Here is a 22,436-nt window from a genome sequence, read left to right on the forward strand (position 1 = left end):
GTAACACAATCTGGGGTAAATTGTAACAGGGAGATTTAAAACTAAAAACTGAGACCACACCAAAAAAACATGCATCTATGCAAGTTTATTGTGCATGTTCCAATACTAAAACATCTTCCTATGGTTCAGTATGAACAAAAAGAACTCATCACTGATGGCTAAATGAAGAACAATGTCAGTGGTGTGGATCCTAACATTAGAAAGCTTCTTAAAGAACATGATAATACCGATGAATGGTGAACATGTATGAATGGAAACCTTCAGCAGGAGGTTGGAAACAGCTCGTAAAATTTTTCTTTCAAAACTTTTCTTTATTATCATGTTATTAGACACTCATCTTTTTATTGTCATTAATATCATTATGACCATTACTGTATATACAGTAACTCACTCTCATTAGAATATCCTATCATGTACAAACACACAGACACTCAACATAATTCAATCTACCCTCTTTAACACTTCTTCTGTTTTGTCACATCAAGTGCAACTTAAAGTTCAATGTCTCCTGTCATTTTGCAGCATTAGTACAGATATATGCTATCACAATCATAAAGATGAACTAAAACCTGATGCTGATGTGTCTTTGCTGTCAGCTTCTGTTTGTGTAAATGTGGTTTTTGAGACATGAAGTTCAAACGACTCACACAGACTAAGCGTCTGTTGAGGTGGATTCAGATTTATATTCTCACACGCTCCTCCCTGTGTCTGTGTGTGTGTGTGTGTGTAGTGGAGATTTATGCCACAACTACATAACCACACTGTGAGATGTGTGGGGCTGTAATTACAGTCAAACCAGGCCTGACTGGAGCGCCTCCATCTGGGATGAGTCACCTCTCTCTTGACAACACTGCCCCCCAGTGGTCCCCAGAGGACACAACAAGGCTGGGACAGGCTGGCATGTCCTCTGCCCAGAGTACAAGCTCTCTGGCCATCATGGAGGAGATACTGAGTGCCCAAGCACTTATGATTTTTACCACTCATTTGTGCCATTGTCCATCAGCTCTAACCCAGTATTCAACCTCCTGCTTTTTATTAACGTCTTATTTGTTTTGTTTTTCTGGACTGTCATATGTATTGATTCAGTTTTGTTTTTATTACTGCTTATCATTTCTGTCTGTTTTGTCCTTAGTTTCTACTGACCCTTTGATTAATGCTCATATGTTTTTATTTATTTATTGTAGAGACAATGTATGCAGCTCCAATGAGCCCCAGACACAATTCCCCTACAAGGACAATAAAGGTATATTTAATCTAATCTATAAAAAAAAAAGATCATATGATGTTGGTATGGCTGCAGAAAATAGTGACAGCTGTGATTTCCCAGAATCCAGTGTGATTCATTCCTATGACTCATTTCGGCTGAGTGTGGGATGGATTGATTGGATTTTGGGGCTCAGAGATTAGGGTGGTATGACCTAAAAGAAAATGTGGAAATGCCATACAAGACTGAAGGATGTTTTTTGTTTTTTTTAGCTTTGACTTGGATTTGAGGATGCACTGATTTGTTTTTGGTGGTCGAAGGTCAAAGGTCTGTGTGACCTTACAAAACACATCTTTTGCCATCACTTCAGACTTCACACAGCAACTGCCACAAAACCTCTCATAAAGATAAACAGGGATGTGGTGCCCGAGGGTTGAGAGGTTAGAGAGCTGCAAGTCCCACATAGGCACGTGCCTTAAGTACTGATCGCCGGTTAGACTGCTGACTTTCCTGTCTCTTTACACCAGGGTGTCAAACATACGGCCCGCAGGCCAAAACCGGCCCACCAGAGGGTCCACTCCGGCCCGTGGGATGAATTTGCCAAGTGTGAAAATTACATAGAAGAGGCATAATATTTTGGAATTGCACATATTCTTCTTGAGAAATTTCAGGTTGTTTAAAATGTTTTGTAAAAGGACCGTTCATTAAATGTAAACATCTTAATAATGTACTTCTTTGCACTAAAACAAAGGGAAAGTTTAGAGTTCTTGTTATAATGCTATCATTTTACTGGCTCGGCCCACTGGAGATCAAATTATGATGTATGTGGCCCATGAACTAAAATGAGTTTGACACACCTGCTTTACACTGTCCTATCAAATAAGAGTAAATGATGCCAAAAAATACCCAGCGATGTGGTGTGAGACGAGTGTGAGCGGAGGAGACGGACCACCACCAGGAGGAGGTGATATCGTCTTTTCACTTGGACAGTCCCAGTGAGAGGGAGAGGGGACAGACATGCAGACATGAACCTGGACCAGGTGTTGCTGTGGTCCACCAGGTGAGACACAGGCTGTCCCCGCACCGAGGACGGCAAGAACAACATGGCTGTGTTCTATTTGTGGGTTCACCTTCGCAGCTTACTGACGTCAACAGAAATTAGCTTCTATAAAGAAAATGTCACACAACCCTCCTGCAGCTGCAGCCGTTCACCTGTGTGTTGAAGTTGTGTTTGAACTGGGTGACCTGTAGAGGACCTGCTGTTTTGGGATTAATGCACCTGTCTGGAGCTGAATCTGGAACCACTGTGAGACCTGTTCTTTCACTTACGGCTAAAACACAGCAGCTACTGTGACGCAGTGATGGGAATAACGGCATTATAAAACAATGGCACTACCTTTTTCAGTAACAAGTAATCAAAAAAGTTACTGTTTCCCCTGTTATAACACTGTTATCCTTACAGACAATAAAATGCACAGTTACCTGACTCAAAAAGTCCCATCACAAAATAATACACCCATTAAAGTGTGCGTTATTTCCACTTTTTTTCCCAGTCCATCTACTAGTTGGAAAAAATCTTTTATCTGGAACTAACTGACTCACTCAGTATTCCTCCACACAGGCAGGCTCAACGAGTTGGTTAGTTCCAGATAAACAGGAGGTTAGGGTTATGGTTAGAGGGTTAGGGGGATGATGATGTGATTACTGTTCCTGGTATTTAGTTACTTTTTGGGGAAAGTAGTAACTATAACTTATTACTTGTTTAAAGGGATAGTTCAACATTTTGGCAAATGGGCCTATTGCCTACCTACCTACCTAATGGTTCATTACCTTTAATTATTGGTGCAAGCTGCTCAAAGACCACAATGGAGGTGAACGGTACAGGTCCCCTATCCTCATCAAATACACAATCCAACTCCAAAACACTCTGGTGGACAGGTTGTGACCTGCACATTCACCACGCTATGAAATAATATGCAAATACATAGCCGGAACTACATTCCAGACACGGCTGCTGGGTGGAGTGAGTTCAAAAGCTCAAGTAGTTCCGTATTTGCTTCATGTGTCGTAATGTTACATAATTATACTTTATTATTTCATAGCGTGGTGAATGTGCAGGTCACAACTTGTCCACCAGAGCATTTTGGAGTTGGATTGTGTATTTGATGAAGGACAGGGGACCTGTACCATTTACCTCCATTGGGTTCACTGAGCAGCTCACATCTCTGCCCCGCAGATCTCAAAAGATGATGCACCGATAATTAACGGTAATGAACCTACTCCTTTCACTATAGGGATTATGGAAATAGCACAAATGTTAGACTACCCCTTTAAAGTAACTTGCCCAACACTGCTGTGATGCAACTCAGATATGTCATTTGGAATCTGTTGGGTCTTGTACCAAACAAACATGTTCTTTCATGTCTGGAGAACATGATTGGTTGGCTGCTGTGTGATGTGAGGACTGTACTTGACCATACTGTGATTTCAACAGTGCAGCTCTGTTCACCCTCCTGGTAGCTGGTTCCTGGGACGGTGTCAGGACTGGACCTGATGGGACAGCAGGCAGAGAGACAGACAGAGCTTGGACACACACAGACTCGAGACCAGAGCACAGCTCACAGATGGAGACGGCGAGGAGGAGGGCGAGCGTCTCCAGCCGTCCTCTCCTGGGACAAACACACCGAGGAACATCAGGAAGCAGCTAATTTATTTCACTACTCTCTGGATTCTTTGCACAGTTCATGTTCACGCGTTGACATTTATTACACATTCAGGCAGGGTGTGAGGTCAGTGTCACCTGATCAGCTCCCCTCCCCCTCCCCCCAGGGACGTGCATCTTACATTACACACTCACTGCTGATTGGCTGTCCCACTTTAGCATCTCTTAAGCCAATCAGGGCCCTGATAACAATCACACTCATCAGATTCCAGCAAGTCACTGGGCCACAGATTAATAAAGGCAATGCACTGTATCTTTAAACTAAGCTTTCCTCTGAAACGTCGGGAGAATATTTTAAAAAGGAACATTGACAATATTCAGTTAATAAGCGATACGGTCAGGATGCCAGGGAGGAGAAGTCCGTCGTACCAGCCGGCACCCGGGGAGGGGGCGCTCCACTGAGGTCGTTCACTGTGTCGACCATCAACCGCCCCCACCCCCGACCCCCACGCTACCCTGCGCTGCTTACAGTAGTTCCCAAGCCTCGTGAGCTATGCAAAATAAAGGGCTCTTGCATTACAATTTCTGATTGGGTCATTCTTTTTCTAACAAAATATGAAAATCTATAGAAAAAAATCTTCATCGTTCAATAAAAGGTACAGATATCAAAAAAAAGAAAAGTGTCGGCTCTCCGTCGTCTCTGTTGGGAGGCCAAGATTCCAGCTTGAGGAAATTGCACTTGAGCAGCTGAATGGGTCAGCGAGGGCGTTGCCACGCCAGCAGCAGGGCAGAGGTTCATTTCTTGCGGGCGTGCTTGTATTTGTCCACGTAGGCCTTCACCAGGTTGGCCACCTTGCTGGAGTTCACCTCGCCGCTCTTGCTGTGACACACCTGAGGACAAACACAACAGGTTTAACACACACTGACAGAATCATAAAGGACGTATCAGAACGACCAGAGGCCTGTTCTACAGAGCCAGTTCAGCTCCCGCTGCCTCCACGTGACGTGTGTTTACCTTCTCTACTGCTTTGCGGACGATCTCCTTGTACTCCTCCTTGGTGATTTCCTTCTTTTGGTAAAAAGGTTTGATGGCTGTCTTCACTTCATTTATAGCTTTTTCTTGGATTTGTTGTTTCTGCAGCAGGACAAGGGGGACATGTTAAAAAAACACACACACTGAACAGTCTTGAATGAATGAATTTTCATTTCGAACAATCTTGTCTACAATAAAATAATACAAATAAAATCATAGTATACACCCAAGTTCGAAAAAGGACTAGAAAGAAGTATACACTTAAATTCCTACCCCTATTTAAAGGTTATTGTTACAACTTTTTTATTAAAGGTGTACAGAAAAGAAAATTGAATTTAAGCCCACTCTGGGTCATAAAATTAGTGTAATAACTCATCTATCAGACGATGTAGGCCAAACTTTGTGCAAAATTCTATTTTTGAGTAAATCCGGGATGAAAGTGTGTATTTTTTTTTTTCGCATTGGATAATGCAGGTGCACGGATTAAACGTCAGCCTGTACACGATTCACCAGCCACTGATATTGGATCCGTCATCCGTCATTCAAACGTCTGAGACACGCACACACACACGGAGCTCGGGCTCGCCCCAAGCTTTGAATATCCCGCCCGCTCGATAACGACCAATCAAATTCGTTTTCCTTACTCGGGTAAACTTGTGTTGCAGCTTGTGACAACTCGGCGCGACAAACAGGACAAACGGGCATTTCTGTACACCTTTAAAACAATTCATAAGAGAAAAAAAAACAAACATCCACAGATCGTCTAGGGGTGCAGAATTAAAGTATTAATTTTACTGAAAAAAAAGTATAGTGTAGAAATAATTGTTTTATAAATTTTGACGGGTCCGAAATATGTAAATATTTACATTGGCAATGATCTCTGCACCAACAGTATTAGTACGATGATGTCACGTGACTCAGAGCTCAGGGCTGGCAGATCGTGCTGTCATTAGCATTGCTAACTAACGGTCAGCTGGTACTGTCAACACCGGAGCTGCTGCTCGTTAAATACGGTTAGCGTTAGCTTAGCTTAGCATTAGCTACTAGCCAGTCCCTATAGGCGTACCTGGCAACCAGTGCAATTGAAGGTTGGAGCGAGAGCGGGCGAGTGTGAGTGAGACACCTATTGGCATTATCGGGAGGAATTAAAGTTGTAGCTAACACCTTTAACCCATCATGGTTTATACATTTATATATACACAAAACTAAAAAATAAATAAACAATACAAATCAATTATTATAAATGATATAAGGTGTAATGTGTTTTCAATATATATGCACAAATATCCATATGTAAGTTTATAGTCTGACTGAAGTCTACCCACAGCTGCAGCTCAGACTCACCTTCTCCTTCTTGGAGCTGTCAGGTTGTGCCTTGTTGTAACTGGGCTGAGTTGTAGAGGATGGCAGCACCTGGCTGGGCGCTGGCTGTCCCTGGGTCGCCATGGCAACACCAGCTTTGGTAGGTGTGGGGAGCAGGCCGGGTTTCCCGTAACCCACCAGGGTACTCGCCATCTAGGTCAGAGCAGGAAGTGAGAGTGTTGTTGATGCAGAGAGACACAAGAGGACGCGGAGCAGACGCCCGGTCCCGTCCACATCCCTGTTTCACCGTACCTGACTCATGTGACCGTCGGGCTGAGCTGCCGCCGTCTGGCTGCCTTGCTGCATGGGCGGGGGCGGTGGGGGAGGCGGGGGGAGGCCCTGCGCGCCGACAGCGGGCACCTGAAGCAGCGGCACGGCAGGGTGGAGGTGCACGGGGACCTGAGGGGGCATGGCGTAGGGAGCGGCGGGCTGCAGGCTGACGGGCAGAGCGCCGCGCGGGCCCTGCAGCGGGTAGTGATGGTGAAGAACGTTCAGCTGAGGAGGAATCACGTTCATCACGGGCACTGGAGCGTTGCCCGGCACCGCCTGAGGGGCAGGCTCACTTTTCAAGGGATCTGGAGAGGAAAGAAAACTAAATCAAGACACCATCAGGAAGAATGTGTCCTACTGTATGAGACCGAAAACTACTGGACATTTATATTTTACATCATCATACAGATACTTAATGATTTTTTAGGGTGTAAAGAGTCAAGTCAAACCAGCAGCCTCTATTAAAACAACTGAGACTTTCAAAGCAACAAATGAACGTCAGAGAGAATGAACTTTTCTATTTCCATCTTACATAACACTTAAAGGTTCATTCCTCCTTAGCTGAGGGACCTGCTCACAGGTGATGCACAGACTCTGTTCAAAGAGGAGACATCTACAGCAGTGGTAGGTAATACTAGAATATAATATAAATACAATATAAATACAGCATAAAACTGAAGAGTGATCGTTGATTAAGGACCTGGAAGAGTCCAGCTTCAAAGAGCAGAGACAGATGAAACACCAACTGACAGCTGATTTACAGTGGCTCTGTTGATGTTTGTGCGCATGCGTGAGATTTTCTGCGAGATGTTCTTTCGTGTTTACATCCATGGTTTACAACGATGAACAAACATCTTGCAGCAACAGAACCACTGGGAGCTACTGCTACAACAAGGCTAAAAACGGAGATCAAATGATTTTTTTCCGAACAACTTTTTCATGTGGCGGCTTCAGGACACTTGGGTCAGTACAGACGAGCAGTATGGAGGTATTTGGATGTTTCGTAGTGTGTGTGTTTTGGACGATTCAAAAGTGAACTCTATCCGCCGCCATTATATGATAATCTGTTGCCAGCTGGACCCCCACTGAAACTCCAAAAATGTTTTGATGACTCTGAAAGTTCTCTCAACACTTCCTTGGTTAAATTATTGATTTTGGGTGAAGTATCCCTTTAACAGGTTAGAGTGGACACAGTGACCACAATTTAATGTGTCACATGTGTTCCACAAATACAGAGAAAAGATCTTTGCCATCACAGCAACAACACCATATACACATTCCACTGGATTTGTCTGAAAGAATATAGATTTTTTTTTAAATTGTAGCAGCTGCATCAGGAGACAGTGCTGCAGCAGAGATGCTGCTGGTGTGACTGTCCACAGCTGCAGCCACAAGGCGTGCACCACTTTAAATGATTTAAGCTTTCCTGTATCCTGGAGTATGACTCAGATAAAAAGAAAAGTGAGGAGACGTTAAGGAGAAGAGCAGCACTGACCTGCTGCTGCTGCTGCCGCCGGCTGCTCCTCCTCCTGTCGGTTCCAGCCTCCTGGTCCTCTCTCCCTCTTGGAGTAGTAGTCCTGAACGTCGGCGGGCAGCGTCCTCCTGACGGCCCAGCTGGATGCCGACGACCATCCCGACCGGTCCAGCATGGAGTCGCCGGAGTCCGACTCTTTCCTGCGCCCGCCGCCCCGGTTCTCGTTGAAGCGGCTGTACGCGTCGTTCCCTGAATTGTTGCCTGTACCTGAGAAGTTGTTTCTGGGCTGCCAGCGGCTCTCGCCCGTTTCCTCCTGTTGATTGTAAAAGCTGCGGTTGCTGCCGCCGCCCCGGCCCGCCCCCCTGCCGCGGTCGAACCCTCCCCGGCCCCCGCGGCCCCGCGCCTCCCCCCTGTTGCGGCCGTCCTCCCAGCGAGAGCCGCCGGCGTAGCTGAACTCCCGGGTCTTGCTCTCGGTGTCGCTGCGAGTCTTTTCCGTGACCCAGTCCGGGTTCTCGGACCAGGCCTGGCGCTCGGGGGAGCCTTCGGTGGGCACGCCGTTTTCAGAGCGGCCGCTGCCTCCAAACCTCCGTCCCTCTCCACCGGAGGCGCTGCCCTGCCCCGACTTCCACCCTCCCCTGCGCTCCTTCCTTTGAGGAGACTGCTCTCTGGACGCCGACCAGTCGGGGCTGGCCCCCCGCCGGTGGGACCGCGTTCTGGATCGAGACCTGGACCGAGAGCGGGACCTAGACCTGGAGCGACTCCTCGATCGCCGTCTCCTCCTCTCGCGACTGCGGTCCCTCCTAGAATAGTCTCTCTCGCCGTCCCGGTCGCGGTCTCGATCTCCGCGGTCTCGCTCTCTGCTGCGGGCTCTGGTGGAATGGCTGGAGGGCGGGCTGCCGTCACGATCTCTGGAGCGTGAGCGCGAGCGCCGGGACGACTCCCTCTTGGACGCCTCCCTCTTGGGGGACCAGGTGGAGGTTGGGGAATGGAAGCGGGAGCGCCGCTGCCTGCTGTTCTTCCTCTCCTGGCTCTTCTCCCTCTCCCGTTGGTCGTTGCAGCTCTCGTCCTTGGCGCCTTCGGAGGGAGCGGCTTCGTCGGCGGGCGGGTCATCGTTCTCCTTCGGTAGGTCCAGGATGGGGTCGTCGCCGTGCTCGCTCATGGGCGAGCTGCAGTCCATGGGGACCACACTGATGTCGTCCTTGGATGGAGCGTCGTCCTTGGTTGCTTCTCCAGGACTGTCCCCTGCTGAAGGTTCCTCTGACCCTGCTGGTTCTCCATCAGTGTCCTCGGAAGCTTTCGTCTCCAGCTCGGCTCCGTTGTCCTGTGTCTCTGCGGCCGAGGGGGAACCGGGGAGCGTGGGGCTCTCATACGACTCGGCCTTGGCTTCTTCACTGTTGGCTTCGTTTGAATCGGGGCAGAGCTCCATTTCATCGTCTTGATCTTTTTGCTCGTCACAGTTTGGAGACATCAGGTCTTCCAGCAGAGCATTGTGGGAGTCGGAGGGCGATGGATAAGAACATCTTTCGCTTCCAGAGTTCTTGTCTTCAGGGGACGGGGGGCTGGCCGGCTCCCCCTCCTCCTCCTCTTCCTCCTCCTCCTCCTCCTCTCTTTTGCTCTGGTCCTCCTCAGAGCAAGAACCAGGACTGTTGGGAGCATGGTCTGAGGGGCAGGACATGTCCTCGTCTCCCTCCTCTGGTTTCTCTTCCAGTTGCTCTTCATTGGTTTGTTCCTGAGCCTCATCGCTGTCCCGGTCCGCATCGTTGCTAGGAGACCCTGCACCTCCGTGCTCATCTTCAGAGTTGAACCCGTCCCGGTCGTGGTCTGCACCGAGGCTGTCTTCAGCGTCGGACTGCTGCTGCTCCGACATATTTGCTTCCTGCTCTTTCTCACTTTTCTCCTCTTCCTCTTCCTTCTCCATGTTGTCCCCTGCTTCACCGTCTTCCTCCTCGCTGGCTGCCGGGCTGCTGACGAACTCGGGGGAGCGTTTCTTTCTTGTCGCGGCTTTCCGTTTGCCGCTGGCCTTTCGGTTTGTTACCTGCTTGCCCTTCCTCTTGGCTGGTGCCTGAGAACCCTTGGCCGGTTTGGCGGACTGGTTGGTGGACGAGTCGGAGTCCGACGAGCTGGACTGGGGCAGTGACGGGGGATCCGACGCAGGAGTCTCTTCCTGGGTTTTGCTGTTGCGTCCCGAGCGTCTGGTCGGTAGAGACTCCGCCTCTTTGGTGGGAGCTTTGGAGGTGGAGGCTCGGCTGTTTCTCTTCTCACCTCCTTTGGGACATGTGATGGCGCAGACGACGCCCTCGAACACTGTTGGAGCAAGAACCCAACGTCTTTACTGACAGAGTCAATTACTGGTTTAAAATCAACATATTAGCAGCACTTTCTGACCATTTTGGACACTTTGACATCTACATCTGAAAGATCTGCTCAGCTCTGACCTTACTCTCTCTCTCATTGGGTGGCATTATACAGTATAAACATTCAGCTCCAGAACTTCCACAGGTCTATAGTTTCAGTCATTTTTGTGGTCAGGCAGTTGAACACTAATTCAACTCCTCAAATACCAAAAGCAGAACCAATAAGGTTGGATCTTATTTATGTATAATCACCCTAGTCTGTGAATACTTATGGGGTGAACAGGGAGGTGGTGTTAAACTATAAATATCTAGGATATGTATACACAGACACACTCTACAAAAAAAGGTTTCTTAAGGAAGCTGCAGATGTTTGATCAGTCTGTGGTGACAAGTGTGTTGTTCTATGCTGCAGTCTGCTGGGGAGGCAGCACCAGACACATGGATGCAAGGCAACTGGACAAACTAGTTAGAACAACTGGCTCTGTGATTGGAGCCAGAGGCCATTCTGAACAACTGAGATCATCCACTTGTTAACACCTTGATGGACCAAGAACATCAGCAGTGGTGGACGACTGCTCTCTTCGCTGCAGGACGGAGAGATATAAAAGATCCTCCTTTCCTGCAGCCATCAGGCTTTTTAATTCTTCCACAAATGGTAGATGAGCTGCCAGACGAGTGAATTTCCCTTTGGGGATTAATAAGGTCATTCTTATCTTATTAATAATGTTGACCAGTGTTCTGCAGATTTTCCTCCTGTGGTGCAGACCTATAGCAACATGTCTATTGAGACTATTTAAACCTCTGCTTTGCTCAAACACATTTGTCAGGTGTGAAAGCCCTTTAGAAATCTGAATATGACCATAACTACCAAACCTTTCCAATGATATCTACCTAAGAAAGTTAACTTTCATGTGATCTAATGATCCACAACGATATGTAATCGACATGTGACTCACCAAAATGTCCGGAGCCAAACAGTGGACTGGAGGTGAAGGGGGATGAGCGGAGGTCGAAGGGAAACGGGCTGTGGTTCCAACTGGCAGGATGGAAACTCTGCCTGTTCAACAGAGGGAGAGAGGCTTCGCATCAGAGACTGGACTGGTAATACAAACCTACTGCTGCTTTCTTTTCCACTATTGTATCCTCATCACTGCACGGCTGTAGCTGTCCTGTGTGACCCAAATTGAAAACTGGACCACTGACCCAAACATGTGCATCTAGGAGATTTAAATCACGGCGATGTGTAAATTGGTACAATCCCATAGTCTGGGGTTGTGACCTCTGGAGACAGTGACACAGACACCCCATGGTGAGCAGTGGTGAATACAACATGGATAATTAGCATTACTGACCTTCGACAGCAGCTGTTGTTCACTTCTATTCTACATTTTAAGCAGCCAATCAGTTGCTTCCTGTTTCCACCAGCACGCCCAGTGTCTGAACGGATAGTGTGGACGGAGATTATTTCTTGTAGTGAACTAAAAAAGGTGTGTCTGTACAGAGGTCATCGCCATTTTAACATGAAAGCGTATGAGTGTGTACCTCTGTGTGATCTCAGTTCACCCCAGCTCCTGTGCACTGGAATAATTTCATCGGTCACAGACTACTTCAGTTAGTGCATTTAAATCTGGTCAGTTGACAGTTAACTAGTTTCAGCTGTGGTCAGAAAAACTACTCAAAATCTATATCCCTAGCCTGCATTGGTGCAACTTAGATTAGATGGGAATTTTAAAAAAAAAAGACACAAAAGAGAGAAGAGGAAAAGAAAAATGTCAACGGCTTGAGATGCATGAGATTCAGCTTCAGAGGGAGCATGAGTCACAAACTGAGGGTGAGGAGTTTAAAGACGTGGGCATTCAGGTGCAGCGAGGGTCTAATGAGAGATGCTATCACACTGAGCTAATGAGATGGGATTTCATTACCTTGAGGTGCCATCAGCGGGGATGGGAGCAGCAGGAGAAAGCCACGGACAGTGTTGAGCCTGCGGTTTACACTGTTTGAAACCAGTGTCGTATGGTATGTCCTCTGTCGCCCAGACCGGCTCTGCACTGCAACAAGACCGCAACAATACAACAGTTAGGATAGAGCGCTGTTCTAGTCAATAAGACCCATTAACACACACACATTCATTCAGCGCTAGTAGCTGGCTTGCTCGGTGTGTAGGTGTTCACACCTAGAGGATATCAGGGTTCAGTAGCTTTTAGGAGCTGGGGATCGAACCACCGACCTTCTGGATACTGGACAACCCACAGCCATACACAGGATAATGAAAGAACCTTCCAGACTTCCACCCAGCATCACTTTAGTTAAAAAAAATACTGTCCAATGGTAAAACAGGATCTACAAAAACACACATGGCTGGTGTAGGGATGGTTAAAGAAATTATGTGTGATGATGCAGCGTTTAGCACTGTGGCCTCTCTGCAAGAAGGTTCTGGGTTCGATTCCTGGGTGGAGTTTACATGAGGGACGTTTCCACTAAGGAAGTTGCTGGTAAAAATGTAGGAGACAGGAACTTCACGGAAGCGTCCTCTAACTGTCTCTGTATATCTACAGACTGTGTACAGCCATCCTTGCCCTATGCAAGGCCTGGCTTCACTGCCCTGCATGGATAAGTAGTATATAGACAATGGATGGATGTGTAATGAACAGACCACTGGAAACAAAGTGGCATTCTTGGCAGAAAAGCTCAACAGTGTACTTTACATCATGTGATAAGTGAGTGAGGGCAGTGTGACTTACATGTCCTGTGTTGATGTGGTTGTTAATGAGACACAGGGGGACAGTGACCAGGTGCAGCACTCTGTTCCTCTCACCTGGATGAAACACATCAAACATCAACAACTCAACAACGCTCAAGAACTTTATGTCACGAGCATGAGAGGATAAAAAAACAACAGGTGGAAAAAGTACACACCTTTTTCCTGCTCAGAGAGGAGGGGTCCTCATCGTTACCTGGAAGACAGTCACACACCCTTAGATCTCATGGACAACATGTGAGAGTTCACTCCAAGGCTAAAGTAACTGACTCAGACAATATTATGCCATTATAAATACATAATTCCTCTTTTTTTTTGAAAATCATACATAACTAAATTGGTCAAGATGCTTCACTTTCATAAAAAAGAAAATACATCATGTAATGGTAATAAAAGATAACGAAACAGTCAAAATGACAGACAGTGATGGAGTGTAACACAGTTCTGGAAGGTAAAGAGGAGAACCTACATTTCCTCACGAGTCCTTTTGTTTTGGCGTCTGGCGTTCTCTCCACCTTCTGCCGTCTCAGTCTTTTTGCCAGTTTATTTCTGAAAAGAAAATCAATAAATATATATATATATCAGGGATGCAAACAGGTCAGGACCAAAAAAGAGAGGAACTGGGGGGGGGGTGCTCACCATTAACAAATGATTACATTACAATATCATGGAAAAGTCAATTTCCAGTAGTTCAACCCCAACCAAGTATTGAGTGCATATAGATGGACATAGTTTTCAGAGGGCCAACATTTCTATATTAAAAATGCTTTAAAAAAATCCTTTGCAATGTTTCAATTTTGGAGATACTGAATTTTAGGTCTTCACTGAATGTTAGTCATAATTATTACTATTAAAATAAACTGAATAAATAAAAGACATGGGATGTTTCATAATGTGTTAGTTTCACTTTAATTGAACACATTCTACATCGCGGAGGCGACGTCTCTCCTTCACCTCTGAAACGGGGCAGAGCTCCGTGGGAAACACCTGCCTGACACATGCACGGGGGGAAAAACGGCGGCGCCGTCGCACCGACTGCACGCGGATACGCGCCGCTTTGGGTATAATCAGAGACAACCATGAATGAGTTCGCCTCAGTTTCACGTGATTGTCACTGTCAGCCTGTAGAAAAACATTTTACTGACCCCAGCTGAGACGCTGAGACGCTGAGACCCCCCCCCACCTCAAAAACAAAAACTCTTCGGATCTGAACGATTCACACAAGTCACCTAATTGGTCATGAAAAAAGCGAGTTTCGCTTTTCGGCGCGCTGTTTGCATCCCTGATATATATATTGGTACTGGTTTCACTTCAAAATAAACCTATCAATCTAAATTTAACTGTGTTTTAAGACTTTAATACTGGATTGCTTCAGTATCATTGTGGTTGACTACATTCTCCTTCAGTATCTGTTCAATTTGAGTGTCGGAATTTCCTTGTCCCTTGTCCTCCTCAAGCGACAATATGCATCGTTTCAGCGGGTTAATACGGCCCCCTGTCCTGTTGACTTTTCTGTCACCAAGTAAAAAACTGAATATAAACAACTTAATAAGCCGAATAAATTCTCAACTACAGTCCCCAACCAGACCTGCCAGTCTGGGCCGAGCTCGGGCTGAGAACAGGATACAAATGACGGTCCACAGGCTTCCTTTCTCTCTCTCTCTTTTTCGAATCAGCGCCAACGCCGTTGTTTTCTTTACTTGGCTGGGTTTGGGGGGCTTCTCTGCTCCACGTTGTGCCGTCTCTACTGTTGTGGAGCATGCGCACATGCATTGTCCAGTTTCAGTCTGATTAAGGCATATACATGCTGAAGAAAATTGATTTCCAATCGCATTATCTGGTTGTCTTAATCGGAGTTGGAGAACTCTGATATTAGTCAGACTAACGCGTTTACATGCACTTCATTTGTCCAGTTATAGTCGGATTAAGGCAATAATATGGGTTTTTCAAGTGTCATGTAAACGTACTGACTGACACTCACTTGAGACAGCTCTTTTGTCCAGGCGTTCTACAGCAGCAGCTCTCAGCTTCAGGTTGACTCACTTGCTTCCTCACAGGAACCTTTAAAACAACAATGACACAAACATGTTATTAATGTAAAGCTGGCACTAGTTAGTGATCAGTGATCAGTGATCAGCAGCGTATGCTCAGCTGGCAGCTGACCTGACCACGGCACACGGACACAATGTAAACAAACACTGGACACTGGAGTTCCAAAGTCAAGAACAGACTGTGATGTAACTCATGTGTACTGCACCCAAACCACAGCAGGTAACATTAAACTGACACAGTGTTCAACGTTGTTCTCTGTGTTAGTTAATGACTCTGCATGAAGATGAATAATTCTGTTGGATTCACATTCATTCATTCTGTGTGAATTTGTTCTGCTGGTTAAAGGCAGGTTAGAGTTGTCTGCAGTGGACAGACCAAAGCGCCAACAGAACACTTACAACATACCATCTCCATTGTACTGCGACCACAGATAATGAGTTGGCCATTGAAGTTCAAAGGGACACTTTTTCTTCTAATCCGCACCTGCTCTCTCACCATCTGTTGCGACTGAGTTGTATCTGACCCCTCTCTGGTTTCCATGTTTTTTGGAAAAGAAGTTTCTGTGTCTCTGTGACTCGTTGCTAAATGGATCGCAGGCAGCTGCCTGCCTGCGACTGAGGCAGTGAAGGAAACACAGACTTTCAAAACAAACAGCCTGCAGACCGGTCCGTGCCGTGGGAACACACAAGAACATTTTTCCTGCTTTACAGAGCAGCTTATTTCAGAGGAGTTGGATGACTGACCTGCACACAGCTCAGATTCCCATCCCATCTGTAAACATTAGTGAAAGGTCTTCTGTCCACTGGGCAGGAAGGAGCCATCTGTAACTTCAAAGTAAAGTACAGACATTGTCGTCATTATCATATATTAAACATATATTCTATCAAAAGGTGAGGATTTTAAAGTAAAACACCAACAACAATTACATTTATGATTTTGGGCTGTAAAAAAATTAAACTAACTTGACTCAATGAGCTGATACCTGCCTTTGTTTAATACAGATGCTGACTCATTCAGTTACATTTAAGACCTTTTTAATACCACTTTAAACTTAATTTAAGACCAAAGCTGCGATGGAGATACAGAGCAAGAGTCAAAATATACTCTTTGCATTGAAAGGCATTGATGTCAGTTCAAAATGAACAGAAAGGTAAAATGATAATAATCACTTGATTTCAAGAACATTTTTCAAATTTGTTTACCGATGTGAAAAAAGAACAAAAATATCATTGTCAGAATTCAGAACATATCAGTCAGGTAATGAACCTACTGCTATGACTATAGGAATTGTGGTGATAGGAGAATTTGCCAAAAATGTTGAACTATCCCTTTAAGACCAAACTAATCTAATTTAATGTAATACCCTTTAAAGGTATTTTTTATTAGTACATTTAGACTTTTGAAGGACCTGCAGTCACCCTGCCATTGTTAGAGGAATAACAATGTGAGAGTCATGTGTTCATACTGACAGTGCATTCCACTGTAGTTAAAACAAAATCAAACCATTTCAATCTCTGTTGTTCCATTCAACGACACCACACCAACTCACTGCTGCTGTGCAGCTACTTAAATAGGAGTGAACAGTTAATGGAGCGTCCCTGAGCGTTACCTCTGCCCATGTCAGGAGGCATCTGAGGCAGAAGACGTGACAGCAGCTGTCGGGCATGGCGAGCTCGTCAGTGGCCAGGACGCCCAGACAGATAGGACACCTCTCCGCCTCCTCAGAGTCCGCCCCATCAGGTGGGCCCTGGCCGCCTAAAGATACGGGAGAGGACACGGTGAGTGGTCACAATCACAGAGATTTTCGGGTTCAGTATCCAACTACAACTCTACTCACCACTTCCAGCTCCAGTCATGTCCGGCCCTGGCCTGTCCCGATCACCTCTACAACACACAGAGAGGAAAGTTTGTTGACAGACAGCGTGCAGCTGATGAGGCAGAGCAGGTTATGTATTTTCTTTCAGGTTGGGTTTCCAGTGGTTGGCAACGTTTACACATCCCCACTACTGATGTGCAATGTGGCTGTCCAGGTTGGGTGAGGTAAGATTATCCAATCAGAAACAAGGTGTCTCTGTTAATAATGTGCGTGTTTATCTCATCCATGGCTCAGATGGTCAGCCACTCCCTCCTCAAAAAGCCTCCACTAATTATTTAACTAGAAATATCGCATCACGTTTGCATGCAGGTTGCATGTCTGGTACAGCCTACACACACACACTTCAAAGACTGAGTCACAAAACTAATTAATTTCATGACTGTTAAAAGTTCAAGTATAAAACTTCCAAGACACAGCAAAATAAAAAACACATATCAAATGCAGACAAATAGTCACTGTGAAGACTTGGATCTAGTTTCCATGATAGAATTCAGTGTTTCCCATACATTCATTTATTTGTGGCGGCCCGCTACAAATACATTTTTCGGCTTTTGGCTCCACCAACGCAATATCATTCCGTTCATTCATCTCCGCATAGCACTCTTTCTCCATTATTGCCGTTCACACACATACACAGAGAAGCGTGCATGCATGACAGCAGTGCGCGGTAAAAGCGGAACTCATACGGTCTGATCATACACTTCCAGTATAAGTGGACGCGGTCATAGCTACTTGTCCATGGCAAAAGATGACAAGGCACATTGTGAATCTGTGTCTGACTTTTTTATTTTGCTAGATTAACATCTAAACACCCAACAAACAGGATGGTATCAGTCTACCACTGTTTCCCTCCAAAATCAGCTACATGACAATAGTATTACTATCATCAACCAACCAATAGAGCGCCGAAGCGGAAGCAGGAAGTGACGTCGCCATGGGACCTCAATTCAAGAAAGTCTCCATGTTAAGTGTTTTATTTCGTGATCCGATTGAATTGTGTCATGAGAAAAATATATGACCATAACCTACTTAAAACATCACGTTTCATGCCAAAAAATCAGCAGTTTATCGTAAAACGGCAACGGAAGAATGTATTTTATGTGAAGACAGCTCCAGAGCGATAGCTCTGGACCGCTCTACGGACTACAGACCTGGTGTCCCACAAAAAATACGTCACCAACTGACACGGGAAAGGGCGGCATGTGGTGTGTGACGTCACCTACGCGACCTGTAGTCTTTCTGGTTACGGATTCTTCAGAATTTTATTTTACAATAGTTTTACAACAATCTGCTGATTTCTCGGCATGAAACGCGATGTTATAAACAGGCAGAGGTCATATTTTTTTCTCATGGCACAATTCAATCGGATCACGAAATAAAAATCTGACTCCCATTCACTTACATGGAGACTTTTTCCGAATTGAGGACCCATGGCGACGTTACTTCCTGCTTCCGCTTCGGCACAGGACACAGTTGATGTACGCACTCTCTTACTATCCTCATGCAAATGAATGAGACGTGCAATGACACACCATTTTATCTCTATACGCCGACTTGTATCACTATGATTCGGTTGTTTCTCCATACATCAACCTTGATGTACCCGGGTGTATTAGATCCATGTTGCATAGTGAGACCTGTATTAACTCACATGACTGATGAAATCTCAGACTGAGGAAGCTGTGACTGGACAGTGTGGCAGAGGAGAAGGAGAGGTGACTGGACTGGCTGCCAACAGTCAATAGATGTCTGGATGATACTGATGAACTGTCCAACTCCCACATCCACAGTTTCCAGTACAAATAACTTTCAGCCTCATAAAAAAGCAGTGGAGTCTTTGTGCTACTGCCCCACCTGTATGTCTGCTGTGAGCTGGCCAGCACAGACAGCCCCTGGCCTGGCTCTATTTCACAAAGACTCAGATTTCAGATAGCAGCCGAGTCCTTGACTAAACTTAAGACATACTGTGCTACATTGGATTCTGGGTAAATTATGGCTTTTTTCCCAAATTGGCTCAGCAAAGAACGTTCATCTGTTCATCTGGTTTTACCCAAGTTGGAAATGTTCTTTTGGAGGAATTTATCAGTCACAAGAGTGTAACAAGAAGAAAGATGTAATTTAGAAAAATAAATCTCTGCCGTCTTAAAGACTCTTTCCTATCTCATTGCTCTCTCTACAATAATGTTTGTTTTTTTCTTTGCTTCCACTGATTTTTCTTCTGCTTTTTGCTTTGAAGTAATTCATCTTTATTTGTTTTGCATTACTAATCTATTCATAAAATTATGATTGGACAAACAGTGCAGATACAGATCTCCACCATATCTTTATGAAACCAGCTCCCTGTGTGTCGGTCGGTCTGTGTGGGACGTCTCAGCTCACATCAATCTGAAGAGTGGTACACAGAGAGCATAGGACAACGATCAAGATGACTGAAGTCAGCCAACATAACAGGCTGCCCTGGTAGCTCCTCCCGCTAAGTCCTTTCTGCAGTGTCACAGGTTCCAATCCACCCCCACGCTCTTCCTGTCACTCTTAACTATCAAACAAACTCCCGCATTGAACACCTACAAGAGCAGAAGGCTGAAACAGTCTCTGTTCACATGTGCTGAGGTTCAAGTCCTGTGTCAACAACCTACACATCCTGGAAAATACAGTGCTGACAAAGACACCAAGTAGACACCAGAAAAACGACGATTGTTCAGCATGTTACACACATTAATTACCTGCTCACAATGACAACTGCTCTGTGTTGGGGAATGAATGAATGAATGTGAACAATCACACAGCAGTCTTCTCCATTTCAGAACAGAAACCAGGTGAATTGTCTGGATAATAGCTGCCAGTCCTTCATCATCATCACCACTCTCACAAAGTGAATCAGAATGAGCCAAAAAAAAAAAGTTGTGAATTGAATGCCTCCTATTAACCCTGTAATCATCACCATGATTTTTCTATGCCTTCTTGCATTAATAGTAAGTAAACAGCATCGGGCTGACTTCAGGTTGGTGGTGACTGTTTTATTGATGTGATAAGACTGTATGAGCTGAGTCACTGTTTGACATAAAAACAAACATGTTTTTAAATGTAGTGGTATAACAGTATAGTAATCACAGATTAACAACTACACTGTTTTCTACCTGAATGATGCAGTGCCTCTTCTCATTATAGAAGCAGTGAGGAATCTGATTTTACTTCCAAGATGAAAACTCCAGCATCACTTAAATTAGACGAAGCTGCAGTTCAGAAATACCAAACACTGATTTCTCATGATTGATTCTCTTTCATACTATAACAATATGACTGTTCACAGGCTATTTGGCCTCATCAAAGTATGGGCCTGTTGTGAGGAGGAGCCCACACCATTTGATCATAGCTAATAAATGATTAAGCTGAAAAATCAGACAGAGATCACGTCAGCTGTAATGTAAATTATTGTTAACTGCAGTTCATTTCTAACGTCAAATGTACTTGTTGTCTGACTCAAATCATAATGACATCAGTGGCCTAAAAACCAATACATTGATAACAGTCCTGATCAGGTGAAGTCGGAGGACTGGTCTGTGATCAGCTGTGATTTTTAGGCTTTAAGCTGAGTGTGGACTGTTGTGATTGACCCTGAGTCACGGTGAACAAACAGAGCTCAAGCAGGCCATCACACCTCTCCAGCTGGCTGACAATGAGCAGGAATCCTTGGCCCGGGGGCTGAGACTTAAATCCCCTTGCTGGCTGATCCAGAGCCAGCGTTCGCTTCGTCCGCACACTTTAGATTATGATCATCTTAAAATTAGTCAAAGTGAAACCTACTCGACAGACTCAGACCACAGCCTCCGGGAAGTGGGGGCTCATGGGTCTCATTTCTGAACACTTAAAATAAACCAAGTCAACACGGGCCGATAGTCTGCAGCCTAGTTCGCCAACTGTCAGTTTAACTGTGTTATTCGCTGCCTGTTTAACTCCGCCGGCTAACTTGTTAGCTTCAAAATCCCAATCAAACTACAGCACAGCCTTCGACTGAATCCTCTTTATGTTAACTTATAACGAACCAGACTGTTGTTGTCAGCAGAGAGCAGCTGAGTTGGCAGCTTCATACTTGCTGCTGTTTTGGGCAAGCACGGCCTGGTTCCTGGAGACACTAAATTAGCAACTTGATCACCCATTGCCAACGCGACGGCGACACCATGGTTGTTGTTGGTTAGCCACACGGCTACCGCTAGCTAAAAACACAGCTACCTGAGAGCTAGCTGGCTGTTGTTAGCACAGCCGCAAACAAGGCTAAATTGTATCTAATATTAGCCACGATGATTGCACTGAAGGTCATAAGTTAGCTAGCTAGCTTGCCAGCTAGCAGCGGCGAGTTTAGCTGGGAGCTAGCAGGCTAGCTGCTCCGAACAACAGCACCTGCCTACGTCGCTTTTACCGTGCTAGCAGTTAGCTCCGGTTAGCTAGCTTCGAGTGTCGTTACTTACCTTCAAGCGCGGCTGCGGCTCGTTTGCACCTCTCGGAGCGTGTGTACGGTTCGGACGCCTGCTATGAAACGCTGATAAGTGTGTGTGTGTGGGCAGTGTTTTTGGCTAGGAGCGGAGCGGAGCGTTCACAAAGTCTCAGCCACATGTCTGTCGCTCTGACTGAGAGCTGCTGCAGGTGGCGACACCCACCGGCGCCGCCGAGCACCGCAGCAGGCACAACGGATTTCTCCATCTGCTGCGGCTTCCACTCAGGGAACAGCAACAGGTGGTGGAGCAGTCACACACCTCTCTAGTCCCGTGGATGTTACTGACACGCTTTGCTTGTTGTTTCCTGTATTCGTTTGATTTATTTGCCAGATAATGCAAACAGTTTATAGTGGGTAAACAAGAAGTGCACATTCCTGTTTGTTTTGATTGGCTGCTGTAGCACCACATTGACCACTGAGCTAGAGAGGAGAAAAAACAAACTAACACCAGAGACAAATCAGATTATTCCCTGAGCAGAGGTCCAATATTAAAGAGTTTTCTGAAATAGTTCTTGAATGTGTTTCAAGTCCTACATACAAACTATCAAAACAGATAGATAGATAGATAGATAGATAGATAGATAGATAGATAGATAGATAGATAGATAGATAGATAGATAGATAGATAGATAGATAGATAGATAGATAGATAGATAGATAGATAATTGTCATTCACACCCTGAAACATAAGGAACGAGATGCAGGACTCAGGTGTCAGTACTATAGTAGTCTACCTTCTTCTCTGGAGGAGGGTCTGGCGAGCGAGACTAGTACTATATAGTAACAAAACAAACAATAAATAATAACTAACATACTAAAAATATATTAGATTCATCAGTGCTAAGTGTAAGTTGAGTAGTGTGGCAGTGTGGAGCAGTTCAACAGTGTCACCTTTGCCT

General features: G+C 45.5%; 1 protein-coding gene across 1 annotated transcript; it reads right to left on the reverse strand.

The window, feature by feature from the left end:
• Window positions 1–3,897: 3,897 nt before the first annotated feature.
• scaf11 (SR-related CTD-associated factor 11) lies at window positions 3,898–21,711 on the reverse strand. The gene is made up of 15 exons (XM_085768749.1): window positions 21,512–21,711; window positions 17,007–17,053; window positions 16,779–16,924; window positions 15,913–15,996; window positions 15,099–15,178; window positions 13,587–13,666; window positions 13,276–13,313; window positions 13,101–13,174; window positions 12,282–12,407; window positions 11,316–11,416; window positions 8,027–10,309; window positions 6,514–6,836; window positions 6,244–6,414; window positions 4,882–5,001; window positions 3,898–4,757 (listed from the first exon to the last, which is right to left on the reverse strand). The coding sequence occupies exons 2-15, from the start codon at window positions 17,023–17,025 to the stop codon at window positions 4,662–4,664; spliced, it is 3,741 nt and encodes a 1,246-aa protein (XP_085624875.1). The 5' UTR covers window positions 17,026–17,053; window positions 21,512–21,711; the 3' UTR covers window positions 3,898–4,661.
• Between the last annotated feature and the right edge of the window lie 725 nt (window positions 21,712–22,436).

This window comes from Trachurus japonicus, chromosome 23 (assembly GCF_045865225.1).
Source record: "Trachurus japonicus isolate A0001 chromosome 23, Traja_1.0".
NCBI lineage: Eukaryota > Metazoa > Chordata > Actinopteri > Carangiformes > Carangidae > Trachurus > Trachurus japonicus.